This window comes from Trichophyton rubrum (assembly GCF_000151425.1).
Source record: "Trichophyton rubrum CBS 118892 genomic scaffold supercont2.3, whole genome shotgun sequence".
In the NCBI taxonomy this organism is placed as follows: Eukaryota; Fungi; Ascomycota; class Eurotiomycetes; order Onygenales; family Arthrodermataceae; genus Trichophyton; species Trichophyton rubrum.
The window spans coordinates 406092-418808 of NW_003456426.1; the positions used below are offsets into that span (position 1 = coordinate 406092).

At 52.0% G+C, this 12717-nt stretch overlaps 10 protein-coding genes across 11 annotated transcripts in view; 7 read left to right on the forward strand and 3 right to left on the reverse strand.

Moving 5' to 3' along the window:
* The window catches only part of TERG_11911 (uncharacterized protein), a gene marked incomplete at both ends in the record, with an annotated part of 411 nt that extends 262 nt beyond the window's left edge, over window positions 1-149 (forward strand). Inside the window, one exon of the mRNA XM_047750951.1 lies at window positions 1-149. Coding sequence (XP_047605758.1) covers window positions 1-149 — 149 coding nt within the window.
* Window positions 150-280: 131 nt separating this feature from the next.
* On the forward strand, window positions 281-541 carry TERG_11912 (uncharacterized protein; the record flags this gene model as incomplete). Its single annotated transcript, XM_003235773.2, has 1 exon — window positions 281-541. The coding sequence occupies one exon, from the start codon at window positions 281-283 to the stop codon at window positions 539-541; it is 261 nt and encodes an 86-aa protein (XP_003235821.2).
* A 769-nt stretch (window positions 542-1310) lies between these two features.
* On the forward strand, window positions 1311-1860 carry TERG_11913 (uncharacterized protein; the record flags this gene model as incomplete). The annotated part of the gene is made up of 2 exons (XM_047750952.1): window positions 1311-1346; window positions 1426-1860. The coding sequence occupies 2 exons, from the start codon at window positions 1311-1313 to the stop codon at window positions 1858-1860; spliced, it is 471 nt and encodes a 156-aa protein (XP_047605759.1).
* Window positions 1861-2497: 637 nt separating this feature from the next.
* TERG_11914 (uncharacterized protein) lies at window positions 2498-3236 on the forward strand (the record flags this gene model as incomplete). The annotated part of the gene is made up of 2 exons (XM_003235774.2): window positions 2498-2666; window positions 2767-3236. The coding sequence occupies 2 exons, from the start codon at window positions 2498-2500 to the stop codon at window positions 3234-3236; spliced, it is 639 nt and encodes a 212-aa protein (XP_003235822.2).
* Window positions 3237-4046: 810 nt separating this feature from the next.
* TERG_02875 (uncharacterized protein) lies at window positions 4047-5621 on the forward strand (the record flags this gene model as incomplete). Its single annotated transcript, XM_003235775.1, has 4 exons — window positions 4047-4564; window positions 4628-4978; window positions 5048-5423; window positions 5511-5621. The coding sequence occupies 4 exons, from the start codon at window positions 4047-4049 to the stop codon at window positions 5619-5621; spliced, it is 1356 nt and encodes a 451-aa protein (XP_003235823.1).
* A 468-nt stretch (window positions 5622-6089) lies between these two features.
* Window positions 6090-7492, forward strand: TERG_02876 (uncharacterized protein; the record flags this gene model as incomplete). The annotated part of the gene is made up of 2 exons (XM_003235776.1): window positions 6090-6371; window positions 6440-7492. The coding sequence occupies 2 exons, from the start codon at window positions 6090-6092 to the stop codon at window positions 7490-7492; spliced, it is 1335 nt and encodes a 444-aa protein (XP_003235824.1).
* A 154-nt stretch (window positions 7493-7646) lies between these two features.
* On the reverse strand, window positions 7647-8516 carry TERG_11915 (uncharacterized protein; the record flags this gene model as incomplete). The annotated part of the gene is made up of 1 exon (XM_047750953.1): window positions 7647-8516. The coding sequence occupies one exon, from the start codon at window positions 8514-8516 to the stop codon at window positions 7647-7649; it is 870 nt and encodes a 289-aa protein (XP_047605760.1).
* A 961-nt stretch (window positions 8517-9477) lies between these two features.
* Window positions 9478-10009, reverse strand: TERG_11916 (uncharacterized protein; the record flags this gene model as incomplete). The annotated part of the gene is made up of 2 exons (XM_003235777.2): window positions 9478-9850; window positions 9906-10009. 2 exons carry the CDS (start codon window positions 10007-10009, stop codon window positions 9478-9480), a joined length of 477 nt encoding a protein of 158 aa, XP_003235825.2.
* Window positions 10010-10199: 190 nt separating this feature from the next.
* On the forward strand, window positions 10200-11686 carry TERG_02878 (eukaryotic translation initiation factor 3 subunit F; the record flags this gene model as incomplete). 2 transcript variants are annotated; one of them, XM_003235778.1, is made up of 3 exons in its annotated part: window positions 10200-10409; window positions 10481-11193; window positions 11265-11496. In XM_003235778.1, 3 exons carry the CDS (start codon window positions 10200-10202, stop codon window positions 11494-11496), a joined length of 1155 nt encoding a protein of 384 aa, XP_003235826.1. The 2 variants fall into 2 exon arrangements, with proteins under 2 accessions (XP_003235826.1, XP_047603950.1); XM_047747978.1 differs by having other exon boundaries at window positions 10481-11686.
* A 345-nt stretch (window positions 11687-12031) lies between these two features.
* On the reverse strand, window positions 12032-12664 carry TERG_02879 (uncharacterized protein; the record flags this gene model as incomplete). The annotated part of the gene is made up of 2 exons (XM_003235779.1): window positions 12032-12543; window positions 12604-12664. 2 exons carry the CDS (start codon window positions 12662-12664, stop codon window positions 12032-12034), a joined length of 573 nt encoding a protein of 190 aa, XP_003235827.1.
* Window positions 12665-12717: the final 53 nt, after the last annotated feature.

The following is a 12717-nucleotide window of genomic DNA, read 5'->3' on the forward strand; positions in this document are numbered from 1 at the left end:
CCGACGACGCCAAGCAAGAGAAAGAGAAGACGGAGACCACGAGGCAAAGATCCTCGACCTGCGCAGCCTCAGCCAGGATGCCGCCGCCGCCGTCCTCGCCCAGGTCGCCCGCATCGAACGCCGCACTTTCCCCCCCTCGGAGGCCCTGACGCTCGACCTCAGCCTCTGCCGGAAGCCCAACTCGCGCCTCTTCTTCTCTCACACTTCTTCTCCTGCTGCGTCTGATGCGTCTGATGCTTCTTCCGCTTCGACGGTCACTGGATACGTCTTCTACGTCCGGATGAAGGAAAAGGCGCTGCTGCACAAGCTCTGCGTCGAGGCCGGCCACCGCGGACAGGGGATCGGAGGCTCGCTGCTGGCCGCCGTCGAGGAGCAGCTGCGGCGCGAGGGCTGCCGGACGGTGCATCTCTGGGTCGACGCTGGGCGGGCGGCGGCGAGGCGGCTGTATCAGCGGCGCGGCTTCGAGGAGACCCGGACGGTGCAGGACTACTACGGGCCCGGCAGGACAGGCATCAACATGGTCTTGTCTTTGGATCTGTAGTCTACTTCCAACTATACATACTGTCTATACTGTCTGTCTACTGTACTGTCTACTGTACTGTCTTTGCCGGCTCCCTGTCGGCTGTAAATCTAGACTATACTACATCTAACTACTACCTCTCAATGACATCTACTATCACACTCCATGACCATCTATATTCTTCCGTCCATCTGTCAATGACTATCGCTGTCTACCTCGCTGTCTACCTCGCTGTCTACTTCGCTGCCTCGACTCTGCTGCTGCTGCCAACTAAAACAAACTTTTCACGGCGCACCAAAACTTCGACCTGCAACTTTTCGCCCCGCAAAGCCGACGAAGAACAACCAAGCAAGCCAGCAACAACCACCAGCAGCGACCAGCAGCGAGAAGAACCGGGAACGACGCCAGCAAGAAGACGCCGCCAGCGACAGCAGAACTCGACGGCCCGACGAGCAAGCCAGGTCGAGAGCGAGAGCGAGAGCAGCTAAGTTGTCTGGCCCCTGTCGCTCGCTGCCTGAAAGCCTCCTTCAGCCCTAACGAAACTAACCTCCCTCGACCCAGCAGGCGAACCTGCAGCCAGAACAAACACGACGGCCAGACAGACCACAGAGAGACCACAGAGAGACAGCAGACAGACCGACAGACAGACAGCAGACCGACAGACCGAGCCGCTGCTTACCCTTTGCTCTGCCTATCCGAAGACCTCCCTCCCCCCCGCCGCTCCGCCGCTGCATGAGAGTTTGCGCACCCTGCCATACAGCCTGGATAGACACGACTCGCTGCCGGAACCATGGGACAGACGCTGTCTCAGCCGATAGTCAAGAAGGTACGGTGCCTCTCGCTGCTCTCCCGGGGGCAATAGCCACGGGATCTCGAGAGAATTGCTGCTGACAACCCGCCGCTAGGAGTCCGACGAAGGCGAAGATGAGTGCGTGGTGTACGGCCTCTCCGCGATGCAGGGATGGAGAATCGCCATGGAAGACGCCCATGCTGCCGTGCTAGACCTCCAGGCCAAATACACAGACCTCGACAGGAACAGCAGCAGCAGCAGCAGCAGCCACGGAGCAGGTGGCCCGACGCCGGCGGACAAGCGGTTGTCCTTCTTTGGCGTGTACGATGGCCATGGCGGGGAGCAGATGGCCCTGTATGCGGGCGAGAACGTCCACCGCATCGTGGCCCGGCAGGAGTCGTTTGCCAGGGGGGACATCGAGCAGGCTCTACGGGACGGCTTTCTCGCTACTGACCGGGCCATCTTGGAGGGTCTGTCTTTTTCTTTCACTCTGACACACACACTCTCTCTCTCTCCTTACTACTTTACTTGGTATGCTGACGCTTTATAGACCCCCAGTATGAGAATGAAATCTCTGGCTGCACGGCATCTGTGGCCATAGTGTCAAGAGACAAGATCAGAGTGGTGCGCCATCTTTCTTCTTTGACTTGTATTATACTTCTACTTACATCTGGTAGGCCAACGCGGGAGACTCGAGGTCTGTCCTCGGTGTCAAGGGGCGGGCCAAACCGCTCTCCTTTGACCACAAACCACAGAACGAGGGTACGCCTCTATTTCTACATTCTAGTCCTACTTTGGCTGCACTCCCTCGTCTAACTGTCTGTCTGCAGGAGAAAAAGCGCGGATAAGTGCTGCAGGAGGGTTCGTCGACTTTGGCAGAGTCAATGGCAACCTCGCCCTCTCCCGGGCCCTGGGCGACTTTGAATTCAAGCGCGCCGCAGACCTCTCCCCCGAACAGCAGATTGTCACCGCAAACCCGGACGTTACAACCCATGAAGTCACCGAAGACGACGAGTTTCTCGTCATTGCATGTGACGGTACGCATCATCACTTCTACCATAGCTTTTTGCTACCACTTCGGCTAACAATGCATAGGCATATGGGACTGCCAGTCGTCGCAGGCTGTGGTAGAGTTCGTCAGGAGAGGCATTGCGGCCAAGCAGGAGCTACATCGCATCTGCGAGAACATGATGGACAACTGTCTCTCCTCAGACCCAGAGACCGGCGGCCTCGGCTGCGACAACATGACCATGGTCATCGTCGGCCTGCTGCACGGCAAGACCAAGGAGGAGTGGTACAACACCATTGCAGAGCGCGTGGCCAACGGCGACGGGCCCTGTGCTCCCCCAGAATACGGTGAGACCGCGTCGTTGTCTTCTTCTCTTTCATAGCTTTTTTTTCCCAAAATACATATCCTAACTGCTTTCTCTTCTTCTTTTTCTCTATGATACAACAGCCAGCTTCCGTGGCCCAGGCGTGCGTCCTCAATTCAACGAAGGCTCAGACTATGACTCGGCTGGCCCGGCCGGCCGGTCAGGCAGAATCATCCTGCTTGGAGACGGCACCGAGGTGCTCACCGACATGGGTGACGAGGAGATGTTTGACAGCGCAGACGAAGACAAGGACCTAGAGAGCCAGGTCCGGAGAACCACCGACGCCGATGCTGATGTCGATGCTGATGCTGACGAGGCCGGCGAGACCAACGACGCCGCCGAGACTGAACGGAGGCAGCAGCGAGAAGGCACGCCAGGTCCTCGAGCGGCTTCATCAAACGCCAATTCCGCTGACTCGGCTTCGGTTTCGACGTCCGCTACCTCTGCCCCCATTGCTGCCCTGACCGAATCCCCGCGTGTCATCTCAGCCTCCCCCTTACCAACCGCCGACTCATCCCCGAACTCCGTTTCAGATACCAGGCGGTCGTCGTAGTCACTAACCCCCAGCCCCCATCTCTGCCGCCTCCCCCTTACCTTCACTCTCCCATTTCCCTCCCCCTCTCCCCCTTCTCCTACCCTATCTATCCCATCTCTCTCTCTCTCTCTCTCTCCTCACGATTGCCCGAGTTTGCCTGCTACGTCATGCCATGCTATGCCCGCCATGATATGCTATGCTATGCTATGCTACGCTATGCCATGCTATGAATGGCTGAGGAAAGGGAATCCCATGCTATCTCTATCTATCGCTATCACAATGACCACCGCCGGCTACGTCTGGCTCCGGCTCCGGCTCCAGCTGCACGCAAATGTGTTTAATTACCTTAACGTACTCTAGTTACTTTTTGTTTCTTCCGTCAACAGGCAAATACCTCTATTCTTCACGTAGATCTATCCATTAAACATGGCTTGTCTGCGTCCTGTCACTGCAATTTGGCAGCTATCCGCCAGCAGCAAACCAGCCAGTAACCAGCAAATCTCCCCCGGCCGTAGATCTACAACTAGTTCAAGACTCGAGAGATTTAAAAAAAAAAAAAAAAAAAAAAAAAAAAAAAAAAAACCTACATGGATATTAAATACTAATTGCATGGAACATAAAAGCTGATCCACCGTCGCGCCCCCTGAACAAGAAAAACATTTTCAAACTTGTTTCTGCAGCTCAAACAACAGCTCGCCTTTCGTCCAGACAGCCAGCACACAAATAATAAATACGGCTGCACCACCCATCATCACCGGCAGCCTGCCTTCAATGCTCGTCTAGGCCAGGAGAAGCCGCTAGCTATTCCCGCTCGCTTCCTCCACCGCCATGTCGTCGCCGGCTGCGTCCAAACGCAAGCGGAGCTCCTCGCATCTACACCCGCAGCCCCAACACCAGCAGCAACAGCAGCAGCCAGCAGAGCTCCAGCTGACCTCCCGCGACGCCTCGGGCGAAGAAACAGCTACATGTACGCCGAAGAAGGAGAAAGGCACCGGCATTGCGGCCGTTGCTGCTGCGGCTGCGGCTGCGGAAGTGCCGCCGAGCAAGCGGGCTCGAAGACGGTCAGTGGCAGACGGCGCGTCGACCAGCACCAGCAGCTCGAGGGCAAGGACAAGCAACATCGACCCCGGCGAGCCGTCCGAGACGACGGAGGCGAGCGTCGACATCGAGAACAGGGCCAAGCGGAGGGTGGAAGCGAGACAGGCGCAGGCTCAGGCACAAGCTCAGATGAAGCCAGCTACGCATGCCGGAATCCAGGATCCAAAGGGGTACCATACCAATCCGCCGCCGACAGACAGGCCGGTGAGGGTCTATGCCGATGGAGTGTTTGATTTGTTCCATCTGGGGTGCGTTACAGCTTCTACTACTGCTACTACTGCTATTCCTTCAATGTGCTAACCGGCATACAGACACATGAGACAGCTGGAGCAGGCAAAGACGCTGATTCCAAACACATATCTCATAGTCGGGGTGACGGGCGACGTAGAAACGCACAAACGGAAGGGCCTGACGGTGCTGAACGAGACGGAGCGGGCAGAGACTATCCGCCACTGCAAGTGGGTGGACGAGGTTATTCCCAATTGCCCCTGGATAGTCACGCCAGAGTTCCTGGAGGAACACCAGATCGACTACGTGGCTCACGACGACCTGCCGTACGGCGCGGACGAGGGAGACGACATCTACGCCCCCATCAAGCAGATGGGCAAGTTCCTCGTCACGCAACGTACAGAGGGCGTGAGCACCACCGGCATCATCACAAAGTATTCCCCCCCCCTACCCTTCCCACATCAAAGATATTGAACCCCCCTACTAACGGTTGGGTTGTATAGAGTTGTTCGGGACTATGACAAGTATATAGCTCGCCAGTTCAAGCGGGGGGCTTCACGGCAGGAACTGAACGTTTCATGGGTCAAGAAGAATGAGCTCGAAATCAAACGACATGTCACCGAGCTGCGTAACGCTATCAAGAACAACTGGTCTACTACGGGCCAGGAGCTGAGCAAGGAGCTCCGCCACCTCTGGCAGAACAGCCGTCCTACCAGCCCGAGTCGAGAGGCCGGCCCAAACTGGGGATCTGCTGCGGCCTCCAGGGCTCATCTACATGCTGATCCGCCCAGCAGGCCTGAGAGTCCCGGCGTAGCTGGCCGGAGTGAGGACTTTGCTACGGGCTACTCGCTTGGGCTGATTGGAGGTGTTCGTTCGTGGGTATGTTTGACTTTTCTTTCTTTTCTCTATCAATCAAACAAGCTATTTGATCCGTCATAACGTCTTTCTTTGGCTGACACGTCTTAGATGATGAGGAGCAGGACATCACTGCATAACACGGCCAGCCAGCCTGTGTCACCGTCCGGCAGCGACGAGGAGACTGACCGGCATGCCTCGAGCGCCGCAGCAATGGAGTGACTGTGGCCGGGGCCGTTCTATACTAACTAATAACACTGATGTATACGCTGCTCTACGGCTCGGAGCTCTATATGCTGTTCCTTTTCGAAGACTGTTGCCGGCAGTTGGTTAAGCTCTTTTTCCTTCTTTATTTGTGTAAACATAATACCTTACCATCATGACTAGCAAGATCAATAGCATCATCTTCTTAGTGTCTACCAATATAAAAGATTAGTTTCAATATCTAACAATCTTAAATAACCAATATAGCGGTCTGCTGCATCTAGATGCGCCCTCGGGTAAACAAATCCTTTGCCGAGAATCACCAAATAAATAATTTTCCCGCCTTCAACTATCAATATCAATATTTGAATGCCAAAGCGACCTGTGACCAACAGGACCAAGTCTCCAATTCTACCTATTATACAGCAGCAGGATTGTTCAATAGCCGTATTAAACTGTTGCTGCACTAATAACTAGCTGACTGCCATGTCCGCCGCGGGAGCTTCGAGCTCACCCGCACCGCCGGAAGAGCCTTTAAACGCCGCCAAAGACACTCCCGGCAGCTCCAGCCAAAGCCATGAAGACAGTACCAGCTCGGAAACCTCTAGCAAATTGTCAGGATGGCTGCAAAGGACGCATCAGATGTGGCTGCAGGGAAAAGGCATGTTGCTCGTCCTTCTCGCGCAGTTCTTCGGTGCCACGATGAATGTTGTGGCAAGACTGCTCGAGCAAGACGGACCTCACGGCAAAGGCATGACGCCGTTCCACGTCGGTCTCTTCCTTATTCTACTTCTCTTACTCTCTTGCTGTCTTCCTGCATAGCTAACGGCACCCAGATCCTCCTTGCACGCATGCCCGCAACCGCCCTGTTCAGCTTCATCTACATGTGGTATATGAAAGTACCCGAACCCTTCGGCGCCAGAGCCGTACGGCCGCTCCTGATACTGCGAGGAATCAGCGGCTTCATAGGCGTGCTCAGCCTGTACTACTCTCTCATATACCTGCCGCTATCAGAGGCTACCGTCCTAACCTTCCTCTGCCCCATTGCCTCCTGCTACGTCGCCTCGTTCATCATGCCAAACGAGAAATTCACAAGAAGCCAGCAACTCGCGGGCGTCATCTCGATCCTAGGAGTCATCCTCATTGCCCGGCCGGCGGCTCTTTTCCCCAAAGACCCTCACGCAAAGGAGACCACGGATCTTCATGCCTCAACCCTTCTATTCGACAATACTGTCAAAGATCCCAGTACCAAACAGCATCTGATTGCTGTTGGAGCCGGCCTGGTGGGAGTCATGGGAGCTACATCGGCATATACCATAATACGCAAAATTGGTCCGCGTGCCCACCCGCTCGTCAGCGTCAACTACTTCGCCCTCTTGACCTCGGTGATGTGTCTCCTGGCCGTTCTAGTTATCCCAGGTGCCGAGCTGAGAATGCCAGCAAACATCAACGAGCTGCTTTTGCTCCTTGCCTTGGGTCTCTGTGGCTTTCTCTTCCAGTACCTGGTTACCGCGGGTCTTTCGTACGTACCGCCAAAGATTGACGGGAAACCATCTACACATGGATCTAGTGCTACGTCCATGCTTTACCTGCAGATTGTCTTTGCTCTCTTTTATGACAAGGTGGTATGGAACACTACCCCGTCGTCTACTAGTTTGCTAGGCTCTACCGTCATTCTGCTGAGTGCATTGTATGTGGCTCTTGCGGCGGGAAAAAGTAAAAAGAAGGACACGAGCAGCCAGACGAAGCCGGCAGAAACGCAGAATACCAATGGGAACCATGATATTGAGGACCACCAGGCTTTGCCTAAACCATGGAAAGCTCGGGATCGTGCTTCGGCCAGTGAAGGTGAAACAGAAGCCTTGCTGGGTCAACACAGAAATGATTGATACTAGATCTTATGACTGCTATATAGACAAGCGAAAAAGGAAAGAAAAAGGGCCTACTGAATAGATAATCCATCCATTTAGATGGATTTAAAATATGATATTTACCTGGTTTTGGTGAGATTATACTCTTTATAGTATCTATACACGGGTGTGGTTATACAAAGGTAAAGGTATCTCCCCCTTTTTCCAACAGCATACTTCGAACCCTAGCAGTTCCAACTATCCTCTCTAGCTTCAGAGCATCCCACTTGGAGAAAAGCACCCTGACACTTGGAGTAGTCGCACCGCCAGCGGCAGACCCCAAATACTCAATCAGATCTCCCCAGAATAATGGGTTATCAGGTAGCCCATACATCACAATGTTCGTGACGCCTCGGATGTTATACCGGCGGAAATGATGTGCTCGCTCCGTATATAGAAGCACTGAATGTCGACCATTCATAAAATGACTTCTGGCCCTTGAAGAGTCACGTACAGATGTATACTCTGATATCAAGCCGAAGGATATATTCTCCGTTTGCGAGGAATTAGCAAAGTGGTTCCGAACGCGGACGAAATCAAGATAGGACGGAATGAAGATCAGTGTGCCCCCTGACTTCTTTCGGGATCTTGATTCTGTCGAGCCTCGGGCAAGGCTAGCAAGAACAGTTCGAGTGAAGTACTGGAACCGAGCTTCGGGGTCCTTAAGCGGTGAAGCAGAATCAAAGCGGGAAAAGGTCTGCTTGACGGATATTGGGAGCCGAAGATTCAACATGGCACCCTCATACTTTTGCATAATTTTCGCCTTTCCAAAAACATTTTGCATCTGTGTATTGTAGAGTGCGTTCAGCTCAGGGGTATTAAAAGCTGAGAATACCAGCGTTTGGCGGAGGAACTTGCCGTGTCCATCCAGGTACCATTGTCTCACTCTGCTAAAGTCACAGCCATGTGCTTCTTTTGGCTGAAGATTGAGATTGGAGAAAATGTACTCGACATGGTCCCAGTTTTGCATAATGAGCGCATCTGCATGATCGATAATCACCATCTCAATGGAAGACAAGAAGTCATTCTCGTTTTTCTTCCCTCTATATTGAACACAGTTAGCTATTGCCAGTCACACAGAGCTGAAATGGATACACACCCTTCCTTTTCTATGGCCGTTCGCAAGCCAAGAGGACTCGCGAGAATAATATCAGAGCTATAAAATTTCGAAAAGAATTTAAGTGATTTCCGCGTGAATTTCAAGCCTAGCCGGAACATGTCGTCGTCATTACCTCCAAACAGCTCCTTGAAGTCGTCTGGTTTGTGAGCCCACTCGTCACTATCCGCTGCAGAAAAACTGTCCATGAACCTTTTCTTGTTCTCTTGTTGTTCCATGGGATAAATCTTGGTGAATGAATTGATAACTCGAACGCATGACTGTCGAGTTGGCAGTATTATCAGAACCTTGGGGCGTGTGAAGCCTTGATCTCTGAGCTCAATATCATCGTTATCTTCCCTTGATAAGATAGCACTATTCTTAATCACACGGTCCCTTGTTTTCAAAACATGGTTCAAAGCATGCAAACAGTATAGATCCCGTAGCTTGGCTGAGTTTTGAGTTGTTCGAGAGCAAAAGAGGGTGTCATGGTATCCAAATATGTAAGGGGTCAAGCAGCTATTGAGACGATCAAATGATACAGCATTCCTTGCTAGTTTTTGTTTGAGCTAGCAGTATGTTAGCAATCGAATGGACCAACAAGCTTCCGGGACTAGTTACCTTGAGGTCGGCAGGCGAGGGTGTCGTAGGCAGACTGGCACTTGAAATTCCTCCTGCATTCGGCATAGACACCACAGAATACAGCCCATCAATAAGGTCGCCTTTTGTAGATCTCCATGCTTGTGAGCATGCTTGAATCTTCTGAGATAATTCCGTTTCGTCAGGGTTGCCGAAGTGCAGCTCAAACATGTCGTTTCTACCTATCGAATATCATCAGCCAAAGCGCTGGGCAAGCAATATTCAAGATTCACCAACCATCTGTTCCAAGACCTTCAGCATCATCTTCATCAGGTAAGCCTTCATCATCCATATTTTCGTCCTCAGATGCCGAAGCCTCTGTGTCAGCAACTTCATCCACTTGTTCAATATCATCTGCCGTAGGTATCGAGACCTCCACCGAGTTTGTATCTGGTTCATTGGCCTTTATCTTTCGTTTCTTTCGAGCCGGCTCATTGGAATTTGCACCGGTATTCAGTAGTTTCAGCAGAGTGCTATACGAGTTCTCCTTCGGTGGTTCGTCGAGGCCACTCTCGGAGGACACATCAGACCCTTCGCTATCGTTCATATCTTCGGCCGGCTCAATATTTACAACTTCTTCCCCTTCTGAAGACTCATCTTCACTATTATATCAGTTAGTATAGTGTCCAGACAGTACACAGTAGCTCGATTTCCTACCGGACATTCTTGAGCCGGGAGGTCTCAAACTTGCGCCCTCTACCCCGGCCAATTTTAGATCCTCTGCCTCGATGGCCTCCGCCTCTTTTATGCTGAATCGCCATAGTGCCAGGCCTCTGAATCAACTAGCAAGCCAACTTTAGTAGCTCAGTGCAGAGATGCTCTTCAATTGACAGCTGTCTTCTTGTTGACTTTTACAGCTTTTTTTTTTAAATATTTTTTAAGTTTACTTTTCTGATCTCGATCTTATCTTATCTAAGCGTAGAAAATTTCCGCCACACACAAATAACGAACATGTCGAAGAACGAAGACGACGCAGAAGACGAACCTTGGTTGAATCGCATCGCCGCCAACCAGAAACACCGACTAAGGACGATACTACCTGTTCCTCTTGCAATCATGGCTGACACCGGCTCATTTATCCATATTGCGCGGCCTCTGGGACCAGCCACCGTAGGAGTTGCGCCCACCACTGCCCCTCTCAGCGTTATCATACAGCCCCAGGTAAGCGGAAAACAGCACAGCAAGCAGACACAGGATACAAGGCACATATGCTGATGGGAAGCGGTTTATAGGCTATCTTCTCTATCCTCGACCACTCTCTCCGACGCAATGCCGACCAGGAACGAGTTATCGGCACCCTACTTGGCACTCGATCTGAAGACGGGACTGAAGTCGAGATCCGGACCTGTTTCGCTGTTGGCCACACAGAGACGACTGACCAGGTCGAAGTTGATATGGAATACCAGAAACAGATGCTCTCTCTTCACCTGAAGGCCAACCCCAAGGAGGTTCTCGTGGGATGGTATGCCACCTCGTCGGAGCTCAACACATTTTCCGCTTTGATTCAGAATTTTTACGGCGGACACGGTGATGGAACATGGCCTCACCCAGCTGTCCATTTGACGGTTTCCACCGAACCCGGAAAGGATATTGTGACTAGGACATACATCTCTGCGCCGGTTGGTGTCACAACGGAACGTGCAGCAGATAGTGCAGCATTTATACCCGTGCCATACGAGATCAGATATGGAGATGCAGAGAAGAACGGTTTGGAGGCAATTGCGGCAGCTCGGGATAGGGAAGACCGGGCGACAAATCTCTTCACAGATATCGACAGCTTAGAGAGATCTATTGAGGAGGTTATTGGTATGATTGACCGTGTTTCCAGATACGTGGAGTCGGTTATGGACGAGGAGGCGCCAGCTTCCACAGCTCTTGGCCAGTTTTTGCTCAACGCCCTTGCACTCGCACCAAAGGTGGATGCTGCCGAGATTGAAAGTGACTTGTATGTGCTCAAGTTCTTTATTCTTCTATTTTACCTACAAAGTCGAACTATAAAAACTAACCCCTTGACAGTAACAAACACATCCAGGACGTCCTTGTGGTCTCATACCTTGCTAACTCCATTCGTACACAAATGGAGCTTTCCAACCGGCTTGCAACTGCCCAGCTTACCCTTGGAGGAGGCGGTGAGGGTAATGCGACTGGAGGCAACGCTGGAGAATCCGGTGGTCAGCGCGGTCACCGATCCAACAGAGGTCGAGGTGGCCAACGAGGTGGTGCTCAAGCCGAGGAGCTGCGAGCTTAAAGAGAAACGAGACAGTCGCCAGAATGTTCTTCACCTTTACCAGGTTTCCCCAGTCTTAACTGTAGTTATGGAACTGGCAGGCCGTTCGATAAATTTACTTTTGGAGTCGTGCTTCACGTCGGTTGTGGGAAAACGAAGGCGTCTTTGGAGTTATGATTGCATTATGTCCATGATTAATGGGGCTTTTTAATCAGGTAGACGAATGAAACGAATTCCTGTTTCTGTCATATACTTGGTGTTCGAGGGGCCGATCAGTAACCAGCGCTGATCGCGTGGCGTGTATGCTCAATCTGCCGGCACGATTATATCCGGTATAATGCATTCCTGGAATAGTTCCGAGATGTTAATTCATCCCTCTTTTCTAGAGGATGGTAAGCCAGGGTATGAGATGCAGTTAGGTAGTATGCATCATAGGTAGCAGATTTTTGTCCTGGCATGTATTTGTTTGCATGCTCGTTGATCCAGCTGAGCAGTTCCGCAGGCCATATGAAAGACTTAACAATAGTCGGAGGCATATTGACCAAGGAAGGCACGTTTATGTAAAGAAACCATCAAAAGAGGCTACCTTGCGCTTCTTTCCTGTGCCATTACCAGCCTGGTCAGCCGGGGGTTGTCTCTTCTTATACTTTCCTCGCTTGCCTCTGGGCTTCGGTCCAGTGGTGCCGTCTTTCGCGAAGCTGTCATCTTGTGCGCCAGCTTCGCCTGCTAGATCCGCCAGTTCTGCTTTAGATGACTCCTTTAAGTTTCCACCCAAGCGATCATCATTCTGATCAAAGGCCTTTCGAGCCTCTTTAAGCTCGCGTTCTAACCGGAACAACTCCTGAACACGGCCAAGCTTAATAGGATCTCGACGTAGAATGAAGCGAAAGTCATCTGATTTAACTTTCTGGCGGTTTGAATAGTTGGCGACCTGGGCTGCTTCGTGGCAAGTCTCAATAACGAAGTCTGTTACAATCTCATCGAGGACGCGAACCGTCTCAGGGTTGGGTTCCTGAGGGTAGCTAGAATGAGGAGTAGTGTCGCCGTAGGCGTAAAGGAATTGACGAACTGTACAGTACGACTGTTAGCAGCGAAAACAAAAAAGAAATCGTCTCAGTAATGCCATACTCTCAGGCCCGAAGCTCAGTTGGCCTTGATGCCGTGTCAAGCGAACCCTCGGTTCTGACATTGTTGCTCGCCTCTGCTCCCCGTTTCTAGTCTTCGGTCGGATTGTCCGTCGGT